Source organism: Topomyia yanbarensis, chromosome 3 (assembly GCF_030247195.1).
Source record: "Topomyia yanbarensis strain Yona2022 chromosome 3, ASM3024719v1, whole genome shotgun sequence".
NCBI classification, from domain to species: domain Eukaryota; kingdom Metazoa; phylum Arthropoda; class Insecta; order Diptera; family Culicidae; genus Topomyia; species Topomyia yanbarensis.
Window position 1 is genome coordinate 280,909,668 of NC_080672.1, and position 24,445 is coordinate 280,934,112.

The 24,445-nt window shown below is 35.5% G+C and overlaps 2 protein-coding genes across 2 annotated transcripts in view; both read right to left on the minus strand.

Annotated features, from left to right (window-relative positions):
* Window positions 1-212: 212 nt before the first annotated feature.
* LOC131687954 (uncharacterized) lies at window positions 213-23,610 on the minus strand. The gene is made up of 7 exons (XM_058972055.1): window positions 22,729-23,610; window positions 11,498-11,720; window positions 10,029-11,436; window positions 8,181-8,321; window positions 8,040-8,121; window positions 1,623-1,689; window positions 213-1,553 (listed from the first exon to the last, which is right to left on the minus strand). The coding sequence occupies exons 1-7, from the start codon at window positions 23,453-23,455 to the stop codon at window positions 278-280; spliced, it is 3,924 nt and encodes a 1,307-aa protein (XP_058828038.1). The 5' UTR covers window positions 23,456-23,610; the 3' UTR covers window positions 213-277.
* LOC131693382 (Krueppel-like factor luna) overlaps window positions 11,895-24,445 on the minus strand; it is a 153,744-nt gene continuing 141,193 nt past the window's right edge. The window contains exon 4 of the transcript XR_009306233.1: window positions 11,895-12,051. The gene's annotated coding sequence lies outside the window, so the exon portion shown is untranslated. The remainder of the gene's footprint in view (window positions 12,052-24,445) is intronic.

Below are 24,445 nucleotides of genomic sequence, written 5' to 3' on the forward strand. Positions count from 1 at the left end.
ATTACATCATGTTGTTGAAATGATTCACTATAATATATACGTAAGTTTTGATAAATTTGCTTCACGCAAAGTTCTAAAAAAAATCGCAAAAAGTGTTTTTTTAACGCTGAAACCTTAACTCCCCCCACTCTTAAGCTTCTGCACTGGGCGGGATGGGGAGGTAGTAACCAATAAAATTATTGCAAATAAAATACTTAGATCGTAAAAGAGTGTGTGTTAAAAGTAAATATTGTATTCGCGTTACTAAAAAAGTGTTCATTAGAATTAAGCTATCCTCCTAGAAGCAGCAAATTCCATTCACCAGACGTTGCTCTACCTTGCACTGATTGGAGGTGCTCTTATATTCGGTGCTGGCATATTTAAGATCCTTCATCAGTTCAGAACTCTGCTCACACCGGAAATCGTTTCCATCTAATACGAGGCGAACTAGCACCGGAAATTTATCACTTAAGCGTTTTGCTGTCAGCTCTGTAAGTTTGTTGTAACCGAGGTCTAGCTTAATGATTCGTGGTACAGTCCTTAGAACGTCCATGTCCAAATGAGTCAGTCGATTGTGGGCCAGATGAACATACTTCAAATAGGTTACGTCGCTCGTCAGCGTATTGGATATGGTTGACAGTTGATTCCCATCCAATTTCAGTAGAATTAGGTTTTTGAATTTTGTAACCGAATTGAAATCAAAATCTTGTAACTGATTGTAGGACATATCCAGAGTGATTAGTTTGTTCAAACTTGGAATTTGGTCAACACTTGTTAGTTTGTTGTGCGACAGTCTGAGAAAAATTAGTGCTGGATCCTTTCCGATTGCTTCAACTGATCGAATTTGATTGTTGGAGGCGACAAGTTTTCGCAGATTTTTTGGAATGCGAATGGTTTTAAGTCGGTTGAAACTAACATCGATGGCATCTACCGACCAATCCCTTAGAAATTGACGGAGGTCAAATTTTTGCAGTGCATTGTGGGAAACATTCAACGTTATTAAAGATGTACAGCGCGTAAACATATCGTCATCGATTTTGGAGAGCAAGTTATTTTGTAGCTCTACGACCTCCAAAGAGGATAAAGCGTTGAACAATCTAGATGGTAGGGTGGCAAGTCGGTTATTCCCCAGACTTAGAATTTTCAGCTCAGTCAATCCATCGAATACATTTTCCTGTATTTCACTGATGTCATTTTGAGTGAGGTCCAAGTTACTGATTTTTGGTGCTCCATCGAAAGCGAAGTTTCGTAATATTGCAATTTTATTCCCGGTAAGATTCACTTCTCTGATATTCCTGGCATCGGAGAACGAATCACTTTGAAGATTTTTTAGTCCACAAAAACTTGCATCCAGCACTTCAATATTGGGGAACTTTTGGAAGATCGCTGGCGGAAGCTGAACTATTGATGATGATTCGAATTTTAATACCTTCGGTGAATTCACGTCCGATGAAAATGTGGTTTTCGTGAGTGAATCAGTAGATTTCAGTTGAACATCACGAAATATACACTGATTTTCTTCTTGCACACACTTGTAGTCCCTTGCTGTTGAGAGTTTGATCATGTAGAGCAAACTAGAAAAAAATTGTAAGAAAACAGTAATTTCTTTGGAAAAATTATGTAATGAGTGCAAAAATATTTACCACAGCAAAAAAGCTACACTTTTCGTTGCTACCATTTCGTTATTTCTCCGCCGATGATGAGCTTGAACTGTTTGCGATTATCACTACTTCAACTTTTATAGGAAAGTCCGAGTAATCTGTTGCGACAATTTATGATTGTGTATTTCTAACGAACTGATGTGTTATGGGTTTGTATTGTGATGCTCTTTACTGGACTTCGGTAGAAGTTTCTGAGAATACATAGCTGTTCACTGGAAATGAAGATTTGTAAAAATAGCAACAGTTTTTCAAGAGAAGTTTATGTCTTGATTTTATTGAATTTGGATTCATACATATTATGCACTATCGAAAGTTAACATATGGCTTTGCTGTGATCATAGTGAAACATATAATAGTGCCACTATAGTTTGTGCAACAATTTCGATGTAGGGCATTGAGCTCGTTTTAATCCACCATGTAACTATTATAATAAACTATTTAAAATAAAATTTAATATTGTTTTTTAACAAAATATCTGAACACAACATTTGCAAGCTATGTCAATGATTTGCATGTTCGTTGCAGCCCAATAGAGAATCTTGTGTTTTATCCAACTAGTCAACTGAGGAAAAACTGGTTCTGGATCAACGAGGTAAGTGACAGCGCCAGGGCTTAAAATTCTCATATCCTTTTATTGAACGACGAAACTCACTGGATCCACATTCGTCTTTTTGCTGCCTCCTTCATTACTAAATACATACAACGTCGCTGTTGTGCTATCTTATGACAAACGCCATTTTGGGGTAAACTGAGTTAGATATGCCACATTACTTGTTTGAAAAATCTCTACAAAGTGGCGTTTTCAGAATTTTGAAATTCTACTTGGTTACTTAGATATAGCTAGAAACATGATAAGAAATTGTGAGTTTTTTGCTTCAAATCACTATATCTAGGGATTGGCTCAAGTTATATTGAAGTTTTAGACGGTTTTATGTGTGAAAATGTCTGAGGAACACAATGGCATAAACATTTTCGAAAGAAAATTATACGAGTTGTGAGAAAAACACAGTTTTAGTTTTGAACTGGAAATAAAATATATTTGGCAACACTGTAATCAAGAATAACTATTTTTTCTAGATTCCCTGACTCATTTCCTTTAAAATGCATTTCACCGAATGTTTATAGACCATATGAACCCAAAGATATGAATAAAAGTTAAAAAGTGATGATTTTTTTCTATGGAAAATTTTCCATGCACGATTATGACACGTCATACAAATTTTGTCATCAATACACGCCTATGACACGTGTGAGTGCGACTTTTGTTTACATTCATAGTAAAAACTCGCAACATAGTCAACCGATCTTCGTAATATTTGAGAGATTAATGCAGAACAGATAGAAGCATCAATTGTCTTCTTTGGATTGTTTATACCATTTATAAGTTTCAAGATATTCAATCTCAAACTTTAAAAATCGTTTTTCTCGAAATGTGCTAAATGGCGCTTGTCATAAGATAGCACAACAGCGACGACAAAGCAAAACAAAAAATACAGTCGGCTTCTTCTTTCGATTCTATGAAAGCGAGTAGCAGAAGCAGCGACTTTCGTTTTCCTATGACAATACGAAAATTCAATCTCGTTTTAATTTTAAATCAGCAATGAATATCAAATTTTAATTTTCATTAAATGAAATTAAAGCAATTTACATCATAGAACTGCAACTAGAATGCGGAAACAACAGAAAATATGCACACCAATAGTGCTCCAGTCGTCCAATATCATCGCTAGCTTCTAATTCCACGAAATAGAACAACGACAAGTAAATATCGTTAATGGTGTATTTTCGTTCGCCCAGCACTACGTTCAATATCGAAGGGAATAATGTCGCTCTCAATCTCAAAGCGAAAACGAGTGTGCGTAGGAAATAATGAAATTGATCTTACTCGTATGCTTTGTCCTAGGCCGTTGTCTCATTTTTGTTTTCGCAAAGTTCCGATGCTTTAGAAAGTAGCGTCGCTGTCTCGTCATTTTCGCCTGATTTTGGTAAATGAAAAAAACATTTTTCGACTCTGGACAACGCCTGAGTTGGGCGTGCAATTACTAATTTCGATCTCTTCTGCCGAACTAAATGCTTTTAGGGTAACCGTAAATTTTTTGTCCCGATTGTACGCTATACATAATAGCGAAGTTATCCGCTTGGAATACGGTGCAGTATCTACCAAGCGAATAGGATAGGTTTAATCTCATTTCGTGACAGCAAATTCTCGGCCCTCTTACAAAGAGCTGTTGTATAACAAAATAGGTATACCTCAAGTTGTGGCGCCATGCAGTCAGAACGCCATTCTTCGCAAAGAGGAATTCTCCCATGGAAGTTTTGAATGAAAAACTACAAGGTGCAGCCCTATGGGGTTGCACGAACTGTAGACGTAGGACTATACTACTTACGTTATCAGGTTATTTCATTTGTGGTAGGTGATCAAATCCGAATAAACTTATTTGAGAAGATCTGAAGAAAGAAGACAGAAAACCGTGGCCGAACTAATTTCTGGAACTAAACCTTTATAGCACAAGATCAGCTTTTAAAAATTGTAAAAACTTTTCGATTGTGTGTGGTAAAAAACCCAGACCTGTGAAGAAAAATCAAATTTTAGACAATATAATCACATTTCATGTATAGACCAAGCTTTCTAGTTTTATTTTGCCATCATTGTAACTTTCCTAAAGTACGCATACAAATGTAGCGAATGCAGTGGTCTTAATCATTTCGATATATGATTAAGACCGCTGCATTCGCTACATTTGTAAGCGTACTATAAATATACAAGAATCGAAAACAATTTTATATATGGACTGCGTTTTTGCAACAGTTTTTCGAGTGGCAGTGTATTGATTCATAAATAGGCTTTGTAGTATGTACCTATTAGCAGAATCAAAATAGGATAGGCTGAGTGGAAATGAATCACGTAAAGTGGCAATGAATCAATGAATTGATCGAACGTAAATAATAAACTTTCGTTGTGCTTTCCATCGGTCCGCATAAATTTGTTGCTAAGAAAGTTTTAGTCTTTGCGCAACGAAAGCACAGATTGCTATCATGCAGGTTACGCATGCAACCGCTAACAATTTGGTAACAAATTAGATATACCTAACTACACATTCGCCTTAAACATGGAACCCAAGCGCACAAAGCAAAATGAGTCAATGCTGATGTTGATGGGTAGAGCGAAAGAGAGAATTAGTACCACGACACTATGTTAACCGTGTTTGCAAATGGAGCTCGAATGTACAAGCGATTTTGTGTACGAATAATTGTGTTCGAGATTGTACATAAAAGTGGTAGCGAGCACAACGCAAAAGAAAGCATCGTGTTTGAACAGACAAGCTCAGTCGCGTGTTAGACGGCACTGGGTAGCGTACTTCCACAGCCAGTGTAACGGACTGGTTGGCTGTGTAAACACCCAGCGCTGTGATTTGCTCCGCCTGCCTGAGCTTGTCCGGCCAAATCCGTTCTTTAAATAGTCGAAGATGACATTATTCATAGAAGCGTAGCGGACTAGGTACACAAATCTGTCGTGCCGGACTTAGGAAGCACTAACTTCTGTGTTTAGATGCGCGATATTATGACTAGGTTGTACATTATTTAAATTTTTAATGCCATGATATAAAAAATCTTTAGGTTTATCTATTGGAATCTATTTTTGGAAGTATTTCAGAATTCAATTTGAAAATTTATCATGAGATGGCTGAATGATATGCGTTTGAAATTGGACCACTTTTCGTTACATACCATTTTTGCAGAATTTGCAAAATGCACCCCCATAATGAAATCAAAGACGTAGTCCTACGTCAAAACTACATGAGAGTGTATGATCACTGTAAACATTTACAGTGATCATACACTCTCTTGTGTTACTAGTTGCATGATCTGTAACGTTACTGTTCCAGAACCCAGTAACATTAAGACATCATGCAGAAGAAAGCACTTCTTGTTTCGGATACAAATAGAGTGGTTTAATGTTCAAGAGTGTCTCTAGAGCAGCATTAGATGGTGTCGTGAATGCATCAGTCATGGCCAACAGAAACAACCAGTCCGTTAAAAATATGTGTGAGGGAGTGACAGGCTCTGTGAGGCATAATTTAAAATAAACCGAAAGTAAAGGAAAAGAAAACATCTATCCGCGAGCTCCGTCCCAGTTGGGTACCATTGATTAACCCGTCTCCCTTGTTGTGTACTTCTTTGTCAGAGTAAACAAACAAAAGATTGTGGTACAACTGAATATGTTTATTTTGCTTGTTTCGGTTGCAGTAGATAATCAATTCCAGCCAGCGTGAATTTTATTTTATTCATTTATTTGATACGACACAGTTTTTCGATGCAAATTTCTTTGTTTTACATTTAAAAGTTGTAAAACTAGGAGACTACTAGTTTGAAACTATATTAACCCTTCAGAAGTCGCTTATGACCCACTGAACGAGCAACCGCTGGTGCCCTAAGACGATTTCGCTAGATTTTCAGAGCAGCGTGCACTCAGTCGCGCTACTGCCGGAAGGTTAAATTTGAAATTATTTCTCATATTGAAACTAAGAGGTACAATTTTTACACTAACTTAAATCTAGGAATACAGTTCAATATACAGGATAAATTAATTTAATTAAGGGGGAAATAGAGAATTGAACGATTAGGAATACGAGCTAACATTTTTAGTAATACAAAAAATTGATTTGAACAATTAAAACCAAGGAAAACGCAATCAATTCGCTTTTTGGCATGAGAGGAAGACATTAAAATGGGGACTAATTTTAATAACGGATAAGCAGCAACCGTATCAGGGACAGTGCAGAGAAGGCGGGCAACGACAGAGAACAGAAGAACATAAACTTGGGCTTTCATGGCACATGAAAGATCAACATCAATTACAGCATTGGACTGCTAAGATATCATGCACAGGGTCACTGAGCAATCCTCCTCGAGCACGAACGAGCCAGATCTCCAGACGCACTTAGCATCCAATTGTCAGTTTGGACACCGTAGATTTCCAGACGCTCTCGTAGTGTGATAAAGTAAAATTTGGACCATGGTTTTTAAGAAGAGATAGATAATGGAGATCGCGCCTCAGGATGTCACGAACTGGAACTAAGAATATCCCGGATAAAAGAGAATTTATTAACTATACGCTGCAAATGCGCATCCAACGTGTAGTGTTCGAAAATAAGTTAGGACATTTCTCAAATTTAATCCCGCAATCAACACTACTACCAACAGAATATAGCCATAGTCCACGCTCTTCATTGCCAACTGTCAAACGACCTCTGACGAGAAATACTGAAAAATAAGTTAAAGCAAAAACTTGGACATTCGTAAATGTCACTTTCTAATGCATCTTTAAGAGTCTGCCTCTTAGTTACCCGGGATGGAGTAATAAGAAGAGACCCTAATTAAGGTAATCTGGTAAAATTTTTCCGATGTAGTACGCAAAGACTTCCGTTTTCAGCCAGAAGGTACAGGAATCACGACCAAACGAAAAACCTACAATATTTCTATTATTTATTTTATTTATGTGATTTTACATCAATTAATTTGATATAATCTGAACAACGATCCTTCTCCATAAAACTGGGTTCGCGGATCCCGTTCTCCAGCCACGGTTGCGTCCGATGCCTTCCAGATCTTACTGCACCTGATCAGTCCACCTAGCTTGCTGTGCTCCGACTCATCTTGTACCTGCTAGATTTGAGCAGAACACAATTTTGGCAGGGTTGTTGTCCGGCATTCTCCAAAGTATACTTCCGATTTTGGCCACCTTCTGGATACTTGGTTGACTGTAGAGCATGGCGAGCTAGTGGTTCATCCTTCGCCTCCACACACCGTTCTTCTCCACGCTACCAAAGCACACGGCGCTCGAAGACTCCGAGTGCCTGCAGGTCCTCCTAGAGCTTGGTCCAGATTTCGTGCCCGTAGAGGACAACCGGTCTTATCAGCGTTCTGTATATGGTACATTTATTGCGTGGGTGAATGTTTTTTTGGTCGCAATTTATTTTGGAGCCCATAGTAGGCTCGACTTCCATTGATGATGCGTCTTCGAATTTCTCGACTGTTATTATTATCAGCCGTTAGCCGAGGTATATGAATTCCTCCACTACCTCGAATACATCCCCGTCGATCGTAACACTGCTTCCTAGGCGGGATCTTTCCTGTTCGGTTCCTCCTATCTGAATGTACTTTGTTTTAGACGCGTTCACCACCAATCCAACTTTTGCTGCTTCTCGTTTCAGTCGGGCGTATAGCTCAGTCATCGTTTCAAATGTTCTCCCAATAAGGTCCATGTCATCCGCAAAGCATACAAATTGGCTGGATCGTGTAAAATTCGTACCTCAGTTGTTGAACCCGGCTCTCCGCATAACACCTTCTAGTGCAATGTTAAACAACAGGCACAAAAGACCATCACCATGAGTTCACCCGATATCCTCACACAGTTTCGCACCCCCTCTATCGTAGCTTTAATTGGACTTATGAGCTGTCCGACGAAGCCGTGCTCGTCCTGAAATCGACGAACAGGTGGTGTCATTTTGATGAGTTCAGCTCCAATATCATCCTTACCAACTGCTCAATTGTTCTTGAGCTGTTGAATGGAATCTTTAACTTCCCCCAGTGTGAGAATAGGCTGGTTTCCATCGTCATCCGTACTGACTTAGTATTCTCCTCCGCTGCCTTGATCTTCTGCATCCATTTCTTCATTGCCTTTAAAGTATTCAAAGTAGTGTTATTTCCATCTTTCAGTCACTTCTCGTCGATCCGTCAGAATGCTTCCATCCTTATCCCTACACATTTCAGCTCGCGGCACGATTGCCAATTGTTCCATTTCCTTACACTCTGCTTCTTCCAGACGACGTTTTGTCTTTCTCATATAGAAAGGTTATGCAATCACTCTGAATATTGTCAACCTAATCCTGGCCCGGAGGGCCGAGTGTTATATCCCATTCGACTCAGTTCTTCGACCATTTGTGTGGTGTACATTCGAGACAAGACATTTACGATATAAAAATCAATCTACCCTAAAAGCATTTAGTTCGCGCAGATTGGAGAACGAAATTAGTAATCGTTCATCCAACTCAAACTGATTTGTGGGTTTAGGTATTATGAGGTAAAGGTATATGAAAAATTCCTAAGTGACCGGAACAACCTGTAAATCCGGAACTTGAAAATCAGATCGAGATGAAATTCAGCCAATTGAAGCATTGCATCAATCATTTTAAATTTTGAAGATGGTAGAATTTTGTGAGGAATAGGTGTTAAATTAACTCTGAACATTGGCAAGTTCTCCGGGACATCAAGACCACCCTAGGTGACCAGCGTGATCAAAGCGACTACGGGCCTGCAAATCTAAGTAATTTAATAGCAATTTTCATAAGTTTTGCATCATCTACAAATAATGGTTGGAACAGTTTATATGGGGATTTACTGTATTTCTCGTCCAGTCATTCCGGAATCAGATGTTGGATCAGAATTAAATTCAATATAAACCTATGCCTATAATTTGAGGCTAAGTTTGAGAAAATCGGTTCGGTCATCTTCGAGTAACCAATGTGCGATTGTTGATCACAAACATTAATTCGACGAAATGAGTCGAAAGGTATTAAGCTTTCGGCCCTCCGGGCCTCTGTTGCCACGTCGATTTTCACGCAGAAAGGCAAAATGGTTTATATCGGAAACTCACGTATAATCCAATTCATTTAATAATAACTCCGGAACCAATACTTCGTTCAAATAAATTCGGTAGCAATCAATATTATACTCTTTATATAAGACTATGACTGTGAGAATCGAGTCGGCAATATATGAGAAACAGGTGTGAATCTAATTTCGGAATTTGGCCATTTCCTCGAATCTTCCGGAATCCTCAACGGTTTTCAATGTGGTCAAAAAGACCATGATTTGCAAAAATCGATTCGCAGAGTAATTTCATAGCCTTTCTATACGAGAAAAGCAAAACACTTTTCTTAAAAGGACTAAAACTTTCAGTACCTTCAGAACACGTACAAATTTGCCATTTTGGACGTTTGACACTACGGCAGCTGAACAAAGGAGCATTATTGACCATGTTATATGTCTGGAGTTTCATGAAATTATTGAGCAAACTAGTATCAAATATAGAATACTATAATAAGATGTTCAAGCTCCTAACCCTCCAACAAACGCATACAATATAATGAAACTTTTACTTATAAGATGATTAAATTGATAATTGCTAGTTTATTACACTAACGCGAAAAATTGGCGTTCCCATGTTTACTTTAAGATTTACTTTCACGGCAAACAAATAAACTAGTATATTTACTGAATTTCTTATATAATACTTATATAACTCTTTTTCGAAGCCTCTTTTGGTAAGCTTGTTATTTGCCTGTAGCGTATTCTTCAATCGGTAGGCAGAAATTGAGTTTCCACCTCCGTCCGCAGCTCAGCATTCTCCATGATCAGCTGTTTAATCATTTTTCGAGATTTGTAGATCTCTTTGGTGAGACGAACGATTTTCTCCCTTAGATGATGATCCATCGAAGTGCAGCAGATAAACTTGTGCTGTTCAGGTTTGGTGCAGTTGCGATTTCCGGCGGACCACTTTACGTAAGCCCGCTCCAGCGTGGTAACGATGTTCATCAAATTGATACAGTCCCAGTCGTTGTTGTCGGTGGAAACAAGCGACAGGTAGGGGAAGTTTTGCTCCACATCCTCGATACGCATATCGATTAGCTCGTTCCCATGGAGATAGATGTTTTCCAGTGCCGGAAATGTATCGAAAACTGCTAAATCAATGAACAAAAATTTGTTGTGAGCGAGATTCAGGTTTCGAAGGGATTTTGCTGGTGCCGGAATGCCATTATCTATAATCCACAGGTGATTGTTGTTCAGTTTTATTTCCTTGAGGTTTTTCATGAAGGCGAATATTACAAAATCGATTGTTATGAGCTCATTGTATGACACATCCAGTTCAATCAAATTACGGAATTTGAAAATATTGTTAATGTTGGCTATATTATTACGTGATAGATTTAGGTGAGTCAGTTGAAAGAAGTCACCCTGATCCATTAGTATTCTGCTGACTTGATTTTCCTGTGCATTTAAAGTACGAAGATATTTGGTCACAAGAACTTCGTCCAAATAGTTTTTACCTATATCCAATATTTCCAATTTGTTTAATCCAACGAGCTGCGTCATATTGAATGTATTGATCATGTTTGTGGAAAGATTAAGTTCTCTTAACATCGAGCAAAGAATGAATTGATCATCGTTAATTTCTTTAATTTTGTTGTTCTGTAATTCCAGTACTTGAAGTTCTTCCAATCCGGAAAATAAACTCTCCGGTAACTTTTCAATCAAATTATCGTCCATGTATAGCTGCCGCAAATGACCTAGTCCGTCAAACGCATGTTCCTCCAGATATTTGATGGTATTGTTGTAAAGCGATAAAATCTCCAGTTGCAGTGCTCCATTGAAAACAAAGTTATTCAGTTTGGAAATTTTGTTGTTATACAAATGCAGCTCCTGCAGTCGTTGTGCGTTTGCAAAGGTGCCACCAAGGAGCTTCTGGATATTGCAAGCATCACTCGAAAGATACTGAATCGCAGGAAATGTTTCGAATATTTTCTTCGGTAGAACCACCATCGAACAATCGCGGAATGCAATGCTTGTATCGTTGAAATTCTGCTCACCGAAGAAGATACTGTCGGCTTCTGACTCGCTTCGAATGATCACATCGCGAAACAGACAGTCGTAGTAGTTTGCCGTCAAAGTACAGTTGAACTTTATTTCCCGCCGGCTGTCGACAATTTGTGCCAGGATACACAGTCCTATTAAGCTGCAAGTGCATGGCATGCGATAAAGGATATTTTTTCGGTTAATTATATAGTTTTACTTACACGAAATACCAAAATGATGGCGCCATTTCTCTTTCAACCGTTCTGAACAAGCACAACTTTGTTGCTCTGTTCTTAAGATTGCGGACTCGATGATGCTTTCTTATCAGTTCACTGTCATGAACATATGTTTCCACGATGATCAGTTTGAAACTGTTCGAGTGCGCTACATGTACTACAGTAACTTGGGAGTCGTTACTACTGTGCGAATTCCTTATTCCGCAATCTGCTTTATAGTATATGTTAATATAGTTTCTGGTATTCAATTTACGAATGTTAAATGGCTAAATGGATTGTCGAAGAGTGGAATAATTTGTAGGACATTATTAAAAAAAATATTTATTCGATAATAATTTATTATTAGCTAGATATAATATATATCATACAAAGATGGATACAATTAAGTCTTTCTGTGGAAAACATCATAATTGTCTAAACACTGATACAGCAATTATAAGTTACTAGCGTTTCAGAAACGTACACTACATGCTGGTATTCTCTAATCGAATCATGATAACCGTAATATGGCCAGAGGTGTCAAGCGTATGGTAGGTAATCTGGAACGAAAAATAGTAAACAATGTCAATGAGCGCATATAAATCATTATAAATTAAAACCCTATAATAAATTTGAGTAGACAATAGCGGGATATGATTGATTGAGGACAGCAAGCAAACAGCATGGATGTTCACTATTTTCGCAACACAACACAATCGAATTATTACGGACTTTTCATTGATGTTATCAAATACTAGGCTGCTTTTGTTACCCCTCATGTTGCAAGTGGATTAAAAGTAACGAAAACTGCTAGATTTGAAAAGTGTGAAGCTTTCAATTCCACTATACTATTGATAGAGGAATTATTAGGTTAGTAAAAATCATTTAAATAAACTCACGGCACTTCTGGCAGAACAATATTTTCACAAAAATCAGTATCGCTGAGGTACTCACTAATCGAATTCTTGGATGCTCCCCTTTCATTTGAGGCTAAATTTGAAATGGCCTATCGGGGGACCTATAAAATTATTTTATTTACATTATGTTGATCATTTTTGAAAATTTCTTTTCAATGAATCGTTCTGCCTCGTTTAGAGATAGGAATTAGTTAGAATTAGGAATGGCTTGTTGCGTTGATCATACTAGTTCATAAAAGATGAGAAAACCATCCGTCTAATACAATTAACAAACAGTTCAAAATGCAAGATTCTAAAAATATTTAACATATGTGGATTTTTGTAAATTGTAAACGTAATTTCAAATTTTAATTTTGAAGTATATTTTTGCTCGGGGCTTTTCGTCTCTGGTAGAACCACATTATTATAAATAATTCAATATCCTTCAAGAGTCAGTTTTTCAGCTTCTGATTTTGATGAACATTTTAGGGTTTATTTGTACATATGTGGGATAGACTTAGGTCAAATATTAGATTCCTACTTTGAGGGGAAGTGGGGTGAAAAGGGTATTGCAAATTGGAACGGAGTAGTAGGGCGATATTTTTATATTTCTCGATCTCTAGTTTAACCCATTGTAACCCAAAGTTCTCTGAATTGAGTCGGAATATGTGATAACTTCAATTCTATCAAAAACTATAATCCCATAATCTTTGATATATGGGAAACACAAAATCACCGCTTGAAATGATGTTGAAAGTGAAATATTGCATTTATAAAATTCCATGCGCTCAAACAAAAACCGATTTAATCAACCTAACAGATTGAAGTTAGCTCCCAATTAGAGGTGAGATGCACATATTTTGATTCATGTACGAATAAAGCCTCGAATAAACTGAATAAATTATAAAAAGTCAAGAAAACAAATAAAATATAAAAAATGCAAAAAATGTTATTTAATTCATGAAATGAATCACTAGAATCACTAATATAAATTAAATCAATAAAACAAATAAATCAAATTCGTTCAGCTCAAACGAAAATTGCACATTATTAAAAGTTTTAAAATGAATAGAATAAATTAAATAGTTTCATGCTAACATATTGGATGAAATGAATAAAAAGAATGATAGAAGAAAATGAATTAAATTAATAAGGTGAAGAAAGTGAATAAAATACATATATGAACTGGAAAAATAAGACAATAATAAAAAGAATCAAATAAATGAAATCAATAATATGAAAGAAATTAATAATATGAATGAAACAAAAAAAATTAAAATAATACAAAGACCAAAATAAATAATATGGTTGAAATTAACTCTATATTGTTCGAATTTTTTCTAGTGCACATAGGGTTCCAAAACCGTTTTTCCTTAAAAGTGCTGGAGTAACGGAATACGAAAACCCTGTACTAGAAACTGCTCAATTTTTACGTTCTGATCGTCAATACACATCTTCTGCAAAGTTTTCAATAGTTCATTTGGTAGTAGAAGATAGTCTAAATTGATAGGAATTATCAGTTTTTAAAAATATTTAAGGACAACGAATATATATATATATATATATATATATATATATATATATATATATATATATATATATATATATATATATATATATATATATATATATATATATATATATATATATATATATATATATATATATATATATATATATATATATATATATATATATATATATATATATATATATATATATATATATATATATATATATATATATATATATATATATATATGTTGACGATAGTCAACGGGGTAGTTTCCGATAATATAATCTCGAATAAAACGACCGTAGAGTAGGATTTCAATGTGCGAGATTATAATATTCCTGCAAATGTACATAACAGTATAAGTATTGAAAGTAATAGAGATAGGGCACGTGTGTATAAATTTAGGTTATGTGTAACTTACGTTTAGTCCCTTAGCTATTATTAATGCTTTAATTTGCACCGCGCCAACTAGTTTAGTTCATATAATTCCTGTAGTTATTAAGTAATTTAATTATATAATAAGAGGGTAATTTAGATTTAATACAATGCTTACCAATTTCCATTGGCATATTAATTTGGAATAGAAACTCGTTGTAAGACAACGTAGAGCAAATCCACTAATTGCAGAAAGGTTCTATTAGCATAATAAATTTTAATAAAAAGCAATCAACTTTACCTATAATTTCAGCACACTCACTTTTAGGCAGATTAGGTATAAGATTTTAGATGTAAGCTAAGTATACGATTTTAGATATAAGCTAGGATAAGATTTTAGATATATGCAAGATTTTAGACGACTGCTACGATCAGAACTTATTCTTTTTTTATCTAACTCACCCAAGTGACAAGTGTAAGTACCTGTCACTCCCAGTTGCCCAACGATCTCGTTTGTTAGGGTTGACTTTTGGTATGTGGACCAAGGTGCTTCATGTAGGGTGTCTTCATCAATGGTGCTAGGGTGAGTTGAGGTAAGGCGCGCGCACTTGCGTCTAGTTCAAGTGACAATATATATATATATATATATATATATATATATATATATATATATATATATATATATATATATATATATATATATATATATATATATATATATATATATATATATATATATATATATATATATATATATATATATATATATATATATATATATATATATATATATATATATATATATATATATATATATATATATAAATATATATTATATATAAATATAAAATTTTTCACCGATAACTGAAAATGTCTCGTGTAGAACTGCTCCAGTGGAATTAAATCAGAACAATTGCAATGACTTCAGTTCTACGAATGGCTCTTGTAGCTGGTAGCGCTCAAATAAAAGGTTATAGTGACAATAATTAATTTGTCTTACTTATTATATGAGAAAATAAAAAATAATAATAAACAAATAATAATAATAATAAAATTAATAAAAAGAATAAAATAAACAAAATGAAAAATAAATGATCAAATGAATAAAAAGAAAAATATGAACAGAATAAAATGAGAAAATCAAACAGAATTAAAACAGTTATAAAATTAGAATAAATTAACCTATTTTGATCAGAACAGGCTTTTCGTATTTCGTAACTCCAACACTTTTAAGAAAAAGCGGGTTTGGAAATTCACATGCGATAGAAAAAAATTGGGTATGCAAGAATTAATTTCATCCATGGTATTCATTTTGTTTTGTTTTATTATTTTATTATATCAATTTCTTTTTGGTTTTACTCCTATTATTTATTTCCATTTTTATTTCGACTAATATGTAGTCATATTTTCTTTTTTACTTTTTAACGACATTCAATTAAATAGAGATTGCTGGGAAGGGAAAGTTATGAAAATTTGGAGCCATAATACTCAAGTGAGTGAAAGGAGTCGGTTCTCACGGTAAAAAGGAACAAGTCTGTCTTTACCAGGGGGCATGTTGGTAGACTTGAGTGATTCGTAGTTATGCTGCCTGAGCTCGACTCCTGCCAACAGACGACAAAAGACAAGCCTATATGATTTTAAGACTGTTTCTAATGACTCTGCCACTTCTAGTTTTCCTGATCTGTATACTTCACATCTGCTCTCATTTGAGTACTATGGCTCTAAAGTTTCATAACTCCCTACCCAGTAATCTGCAGCTAATTAAATTAAAAAATACTTCAATAAAATGTAAAAAACATTCATTTTATTCATTTAACTTATTTGGTTCATATTTTTTTTCAATTAATAGGTATTAATAAAAATTGGTCTGATTATTAGAATGAAGAAAGTAAATAAAATGTATGAACCGAAGAAAATAATTAAAATGCACAACATGATTAATGAATAAAATAAGTTAAATGAATGATACAAATAAATGCAAATGCAAATAAACTGATCGGAATGAATCCAAGGAATGAAATGAAATGAATGAACTGCACAAAATGAGTACATAGAAGAAATTTTGGAAAAAAAATAAAAGGTTGTGTACAGGACACGACCACCGTGACATTGAAAATGTAACTTTTGTAAGAGCGTTCGTGTCTTCAGCGAAAACAAGCTACAAAGCATGCTAGGTTACTCCCAGATTCCATATGCTACAATTTCTTATACACCCTCCCCTAAACATAATTTATTATTTTCTCCCCAACAATAGCAAAATTATAGAACCTTGTACAACACCATGCTTTCTGCTATGCTTTTAAACTAACTGATTATTTCAATTCATCAATTATCTCTTGGCATTAATCGATTATAATTAGTAATTTTGCGAAAATAATCGATAAACTCAGCTTTATAATGGGGGTAGGCCCACGTCCTCCAAATGAAAAAGCTGGTTTTGCACAAAATTTGAAATTCATTTTCCAATTAAATTATCTATATTTTAATTATATACTAATTAATTTAGGTAAACGATCTGCAGGTTGAGTGTTAATTAATCGATAAATGGCAAATTTAATAAAACTAATTAATAGATTACAAAGTTTTTACCCCGCATTTAAATTTTGCCTATATTAGAATGAAACCGCGTCCAATTTAAAACTAAAACAATAAACTTAGTGCATGTTTTGCAACGTTTTATTTTATATTAGCATCACAGAGTAGAACAGGAACTAATTACATTCCTAGTACAGCGTTTTATTTCGAACAGCTTGGTTTTAAAATTCCGAACAAGTATACAGCGCCGTTCTTTTTGTTGCTTAATTTAAAACACGTTTAGAACTATGTTTTGGACGTATTGAGAGTATTCAGCACAGACACACATGAAAAATAATGTTCAGTCCAGTAACGCGTTAAAGACACGAGGTGACATTTTAAACTAAATCTAGAACTGTACCACAGTTCTGTAATCTGTGACCTACATAAAATATTACGCTGCTTAGTATGCTTCAAGGAATTTGAACGATATAGTATACTAATGCTTGCAAACCAGTGATAAAACAAATCGTTGTTTTCTCTTAGGTAGATGGCATTACTTTTAGGTTGACTACTAAAGATCGCTTTAGTTTAACCTTTCCAAAACAAAAATCAATTCTGAAACTGCTCTAACATAATTTAAAATCCCACCCACCCACAGATACCTTTAACTCACTTCCGCATTTCAGTAGACGCAAGCCCAATCAAATTTTCCCGTGCTTTAGACATACAGAAACTTGCCAGATGCTTTAGTGCTAAAAACGCTCCACGTATGTCCGAAACATAAAATGTGTGTGTGTCAATAGGATCATTACTCTACGTACATACAAACCACCAAAGATATTTGGCGTCGCATTACCCGAACGCGCACACGAACATTAAAATAAATTATTTTGTCCCAGTTCCAAAGCAAACTCAAAAGCAGCACACACACGTCGCAAGCTGCAGTATTCAAACAATAAGCCACCCTACCCGCCCACTTTGCAAATTATTGTTTATACACAACTTGAACTTATCCGTATCCTTACTGTGTGCGAACGAGTTCATTCATGCAAAGTTTGCCATGCAAAAAATTCCGTGTCCCAACTTATCGCACCGTCTAAACATAACTGTCCAGGTGCTACACGTGCGAAAAGCGAGCAACAACCAATGCAAACGGATACACGGTACGTTTTCCGAGACCTATTCATTTTTGTTTGTTTTTCAATAGTGTGCTATTGAAAAACAAAAACAATGTTCTAATAATTTTAGTTTATTCCGAATTGTTTGGTGGTAAAAAGGAAATCCGTACATAAAAAAATTTAGTTATTAGCGTTTAAAATAGTGACGCAAAAAATGTCACGTTTGATTTTAGATTTTAGAATGACACTCTGCTCCAGATAGTGCAGTAAAACATTTTCAATGTCAAAAAATCGAAGCTCATCCCATTTGGAACATGGATGAACCGGGCCGCCCAACCGTACCTATTAAGGCAGTTAAAGTCATCACACGTGAAAAGTAAGGGGGTTATAAAGGTTTCAACGCGAAATAAATTACACTTATTTACGTTTTTTTAAGACTTTGTGTGAAACGAAGTGACTAAAACTTTTATGCTTTATAATGTATCATTTCAATAACATTCTGACTTGGTGACAAAGCTTTTTGTGGAACATCTCTGGAAAAACACGATTTGTGGTGTTAACTGCTATTTAAAAACTACTTAACCGATTTATTTCAAACTTTGCATACACTTTCAACGTTTAAAATACCTAACTCCTACGTTGAGGTTTCGAAAGAAAATTTCGATTAAGGTGGTACCGTAAACATGGTATCTTTTGATGGCTATTTTCGTTTTGAGTAGTATCGTAATGTAATGTGGCTTTTTTAAAAATTTCCTTCACCGCGATATAGCGAGAAACGTGCTGCGAAATTGGGAGTTTTTTTCTTCAAATGTCTTTGTCGGAAGATTGACTCAAGTTATTCAAGTTAGTTTTTCTGTGTAAAATTATTTGAGAAACACAATGGCATAATAATTTTCAAAATAAAAATACACGAATTGTAAGAAAAATGCAGTTTAAGTTTGAAATTGAAATTATTGCATATTTGGCAATACTGTAACCAAAAATTATTCTATTTTTCTTGATTCCCTGACTCATTTTCTTCAAAATGCATCTAACCGATTGTTTCTAGACCAAATTAAGCCAAAGATACGAATGTTAATAATTGCTGATTTATTTGTATGAACAATTTTCCATGCACGATTATGACATGCCATACAAAGTTTGTACACACTTATGACACGTGTAAGTGTGACTTTGGTTTACATTTTTAGTAAAAACTCGCAATATAGTCAACCGATCTTCGTAATATTTAAGAGTTTAATACAGAATAGATAGAAGCATCAATTGTTTTCTCTGAACTGTTTAACTACCATTTAAAAGCTTCAAGATATTAAATGGCAAACTTTAAAAGTTAAATATAGGGAATTTCCGTGGACAAAATATCCCAAAATTGCGGGAAGGGATTTTTCAAGAATCGAATACTTCCATTCTAAAACTAAGGTTGTTTCCTTTAAAAACTTAAAAAATGGCAATGACAAAAACTTCATGTGGTTGAGGTCACAAATTGTCCAAATGATGCGAAAGTTCACCTCTGGGATTTTCATTATTATGAATTTACATAATAATTTGAGAAACAAGTGAAATTTCTATGAATTTCAACATTTTATTGAGAATTTTATGACAATGAAAAAAAAAACTCTGGAAATTATAGCCTACAATAATTGTTCTTGATTAGTGTATAAATATGCACAGGTTTTCACTTTTAATTCATCGTTATTTGCTAAATTATTGAAAGTTTTTAAGTGTTACGCTTTGCAGTGACCTTTTATCATAATTTTCAACTTGAAAAAAAAAATAGTTTAAATTTTGAGTCCTATAATAATTAAAATCGGTTAGTCGATAGAAATATATAGGCAATCGCTTTGAATTCCAGGATGATTGGTAATCACATCAAATTTCTGAAATTCTATATTTTTTATTGATTTTGTTGAGAAGTTTAAGCGGATTTGTTAATAAATTCTTCCAAATGTTGGCGCCTATAATAGTTGCAATCGATTGATGTGTACTATCAAATAGGCCATCACTTTGGACTCAAAATAATTTAATGAATAAGTGAAATTTCTGGAGTTTTGCGCTTTTGAATGATTTGTTTGAGAATTTTGAACGAACTTGAAAAAAGTCTTCTAAATGTTGTAGGGTTAATGTACCAATAGTCATATACTTTTGTTTAAAAATGGTGAATGGATCTATATGTTAATATTTTAAAAGAAAGCTTTCAATCCTTATTCCATAGAAAAAAGATTAAGACTGTAATTTTTACAAGTATTTTTTGCGCGAATTTCGCAAAAATATTCGAAGTCCTCTTGAATTTGACTTCGATTTTCTTCTGAAAAGTACTTTTAAATGCAAAGAACTTGGCAAGAATTTTGGCAGTTTTTTTTGGGCGCATTTCGCAATTATCACGGTTTTCATAAAATATTGCAACACGGTTTTTGCAAAAATATTGACCTACTAGTTAAGTCCATTCCGAAAATACCCATGTTGTTGAGGTGCGAGCCATAAGAAGTCTTCCCGACTCTTCTCTTCCATCTTTTGCATTTAAAAGAACTTTTTTCATTTTTGCGAAATCCGTGCAAAAAAACCTTCCAAAAATAAGTCCAAAAGTCTTTGGCTGATGGTTTTTTACGTAGCATTTGGTCACAAAATTCTAACCTCCCCCTCGTAAATAACGTAGCATTTACCTACCCCCCCCCCTCGTACCATGCAAAGCGGCCGGGCGATAAAAATATACATATGTTTTTCAATTATTTTAAATACATGTCCTTTTGAAATGTTTGACGACTTTTATCGACATTTTCATTATAACAGAAAATTGCGTGCATGACAAATATAGTGTTGGTAGTTTTGTTTTGAATTTTATATGTCAAGGGAAACATGACGAGAAGTTCTCTCAGTTCACAATCCTACAGCTGCCAATGATTCTAAGAAGCATACGTTCATTTAAATTACTAAATTTTGTTTGGTTGAATCCGAAGTGAAAATTTAATTCAGCTCCCAAACTAAGTCTACTAGTTAACAACATTAGCTAACTAATGTAGCAAGTTGAATCCGCATACAAAATCTTTTCGTATTTTTTCGAACTTGTAATTCCGCGAATCGTAAAATTTACCTCATGAAAAACCGCATCAAAAGTAACTTGTTTGAATTTAAATTTATTTCTCTTGGGAATGGAGGATCATTAAATTGTTTTCTCTAAACAATGGGTTTTAAACATAATGCTACGTCGCACAACTTCTGACCCTACCCTCCCCCTTTTTTACGCGAATTTTCCAATTACGACGTTTTTTTCGCGGATTTTCCAATCAACGCGTTTTTTTACGCGCTACGTATCCCCCGCGTAAAAAACCTGGGTGGTGCAATCGCTAATTTCAGTTCCATTGATGTCTTATGGGACTTGCAACTATAGGTACATTAGATCAACTATAGCTGCAAGGGAGCTCAAACTTAAAAGAAAATACATTTTTTCAATAGTAATGTCAAATGTCAAGGATAACAGTTTTATTATCGCATGATTTTAGTGTGATCAACCAATAAAAAATATTTGGTTATGGTTGATATCTTATATAGGAATAAATAATCCACTACTATTGGTACACCTCAACTATAGGAGCACTTTCAATTGATTGGTGTATAAAAACATAGAGGTAATAAATAAAGTCATGGTTCGTCTCCTCAGAAACCGATGCTAACTTATTGCCGGAATCGATTAGCGCCGGTTTAACGCTAAATCCCAAAACGGAAATACAATTTGTGTTTCGATTCAAAAGATTGGTCAAACGTGATTCCCCGTTTAAGCAGAAGCTCTGTTATGCCGATGAGACACAGCGAAGTCGAAACTTGTTTTCGCTTAGCAGGCCATTGCGAAAGTACTATGCTAAAGTCACGTTTTCAAATTTTTTAACCAATAACTCTAGCAAAGAGATAGTTAATCGTAGGCTTTGATCTCGTAAGCAACTTTACCTAGAGTAAGTTGAACAAATGGTATGGTCAGAGTCCCGAATTATTTGATGAACCACTTCGAATGCTTTAATCTCCTGAGAGGCTTTGTGATTGTATTTTCGTTCATTTGTCGTACCACCTCTTAGGATTTGATCTCATGAGTAACTTTGCCGAAGACACCGGCCTATTTATTGAGAAATCAGGAACTTGAAATACATTAGTTCATGAAACGATACGCTTATTATCACTGTTTAGCGGCATAATACCGCACTATTCGCTATACAACTGCGTAGGTTTTGATCTACTGAACAACTTTGCCGAAGACACAAATATACTAACAAATCAGAAACTTGAGATACATAAGGTAAAAAAAACACACGTTCACTACCGTCGCCTAGTGGCAGAATTCCAACATATTCATTCACTCTTCCAAAAACCATAATCTACTGCTCTAGTTTTGCAGAAGAGAGCAGTGTTCTAAATGATTAGGATCAAGAAATATACTGAAGGGAATCGATAACACTGTCTGTGTTGTAGAAAAAATGTCACGCGAGTGCCGGAGGGTTGAATTTTATACAAGATTGGCAAGTCGTAATCAATATATATCAATATCACCAATATTAATATCTACAAACCATTAATTACCGTACTGATGTCTGAGTATGCTGACGTTTGCACTGTTTTTTCGTAACGATTACATTTATATCACTAACCGTTATATTCAATATTCCGTGAACTTCTTCCATTTACCGTTCACTGTAGTATGTTTTAAATTTAGTACACTCTACAATTATTCGTTCACACATTTCGCGGTTTCCTTTTAAACAAGGTCTCACAGTTTGCTCACTTCAGTATCAGTATCAGCATTCGTGCATCACTCATAACTGCTTGGTTCACTTTGAACAAGATTATCTGCAGTGCTTTGTTCCTCACTAGTTTCTTCGGTGGTGGCATCTTGTTCAGACGCCGAATCACTGTGCCGTTCCTGTTCGTCACTTTCGTACGAATAATCCTCCACTGATTCGGACAAGGCTGGCGTAGGATCGGCCTGGAATGCCTGAATTGGGGTATCTCTCATTTCCGCCATCATGATGGTGTAGTTGAGGATCAAACTGTTCAGCTGTTTCCGCATATTCTCAACAAGTTGTCGCAGCTGGGAGTTGTCCTCCTCCAAGGCCGTAATTTCGCTATCGAGTCTGTTTTCGGTTTTGATGTTCATTTCGATAATGTAGCGATTGTCGACCAGATCGGTGGTATCAGAACAACATACTTTATGAACCGCTCGGGACTTGCATTCACCAGTACGGATGATCACTCCGTTTTCCAGTAGGTAGTTGCTGACGATCGATAGATGTTGACAGCCCCAGTAATTGTCATCGATTACAATGCTTCTGATATCAGGAACAATGGTGCGAATCGGCTCCATCTCCATGAAGTAAATTTTGTTTCCATTGAGCCATAAATGTTCCAGTTTGGGAAACGTCTGGAATAACTGCATGTCGATGTAGGTTAACTGGTTGTGGGATAAATCGAGGCGTACCAGTTCGTTTAGATTTAATTTTAGACTGTTTGTAATTTTGGTCATCCCAGTATTTTCGAGATCCAGCTTCCAGAGTTTAACCATTCGTGAGAATGTTGCGAAATCAATATTCCCAATGCGTGGATTATTTTCTAACACAAGTACTTGCAAACTCGGGAGGTTGGTTATGTTCGCAATATCACTGATTAAGTTTGTCTCCAAATAAAGTTCCTTTAAGTTATTCGATCCATTTCCGTCCACCAAAATAGATTTGATTTGATTGTTTCCGGCGTACATTTTCTCGATCAGCCTGGTTATTCGAAGCGATTCGACCATACTTCTGCGCACATAAAGCTCGCGAATATCATCGAAATTTCGATACAGCGAAGGTGGAACGACGGGAAACTTTGAATTTGTGAATGCAATTTTTTTGTAATCCAAACTGTTGGCCATAAAGTCCACAAATCGCACGTCAGATGTCAGAAACACGTCTTTGAACACACAGAAATCGTCCGTTTTCTTCTGATAGTTACTGTCGTATAGATCGAATCTTTCGTAGTTACAGATCATGACGTCACACGTAAACTGCGCAACAAGGACCGCGAGAACAGCCACTTGAAGGCCCTTGGCTGCCATCATCCGATGAATCGATTCCGATTTCATCCTCATCGCACTGCCGTTACAAACTAAACTGTGGTCAGTGGTGCGCTTCAACTTCGGGAATGGTCCATAGCGAGAGCTCGAAAGCTCACTTTTACTTTTATTAGGTGTAGCAACTGCCGCTAGCTAATGGGGTTCCGCGCGAGGCTTTGTTTCCTCTCCGCCCCTCATCAATACCGTGTACATGATTTGTATGGGTATGAGGTGGGACCATCATCATCATCATCATCAATTAATAGGTCCAAACAAGCTGAACCGGAGGCTCTCGTAGATATATTGTTCCCGTTGATTGGCACGTATTGTTTTGAAAAGTTGATGCTTCTCATAGGTATGCGAGCTGCTGGCTGTTTAACTATCCAAACGATTGGCTTTCGATTGATTCAGTAACTTGACTGAGCAGCGATGAGAGCATTGAGTTATGAAATTGGTTGAAGC

Bases quoted from the DNA above. Each gene is read 5' to 3' on its own strand.
- LOC131687954 (XM_058972055.1), bottom strand. From the start codon at position 23,455: ATGGTTAAACTCTGGAAGCTGGATCTCGAAAATACTGGGATGACCAAA. The intron at 8,322-10,028 runs GTGGAAACTCAA...AATACTTTAAAG, and splicing joins ATGCTGAGCTGCGGACGGAG to GCAATGAAGAAATGGATGCA. The intron at 1,690-8,039 runs GTGAACTCATGG...AATCGCAAACAG, and splicing joins AAACTGTGTGAGGATATCGG to TTCAAGCTCATCATCGGCGG.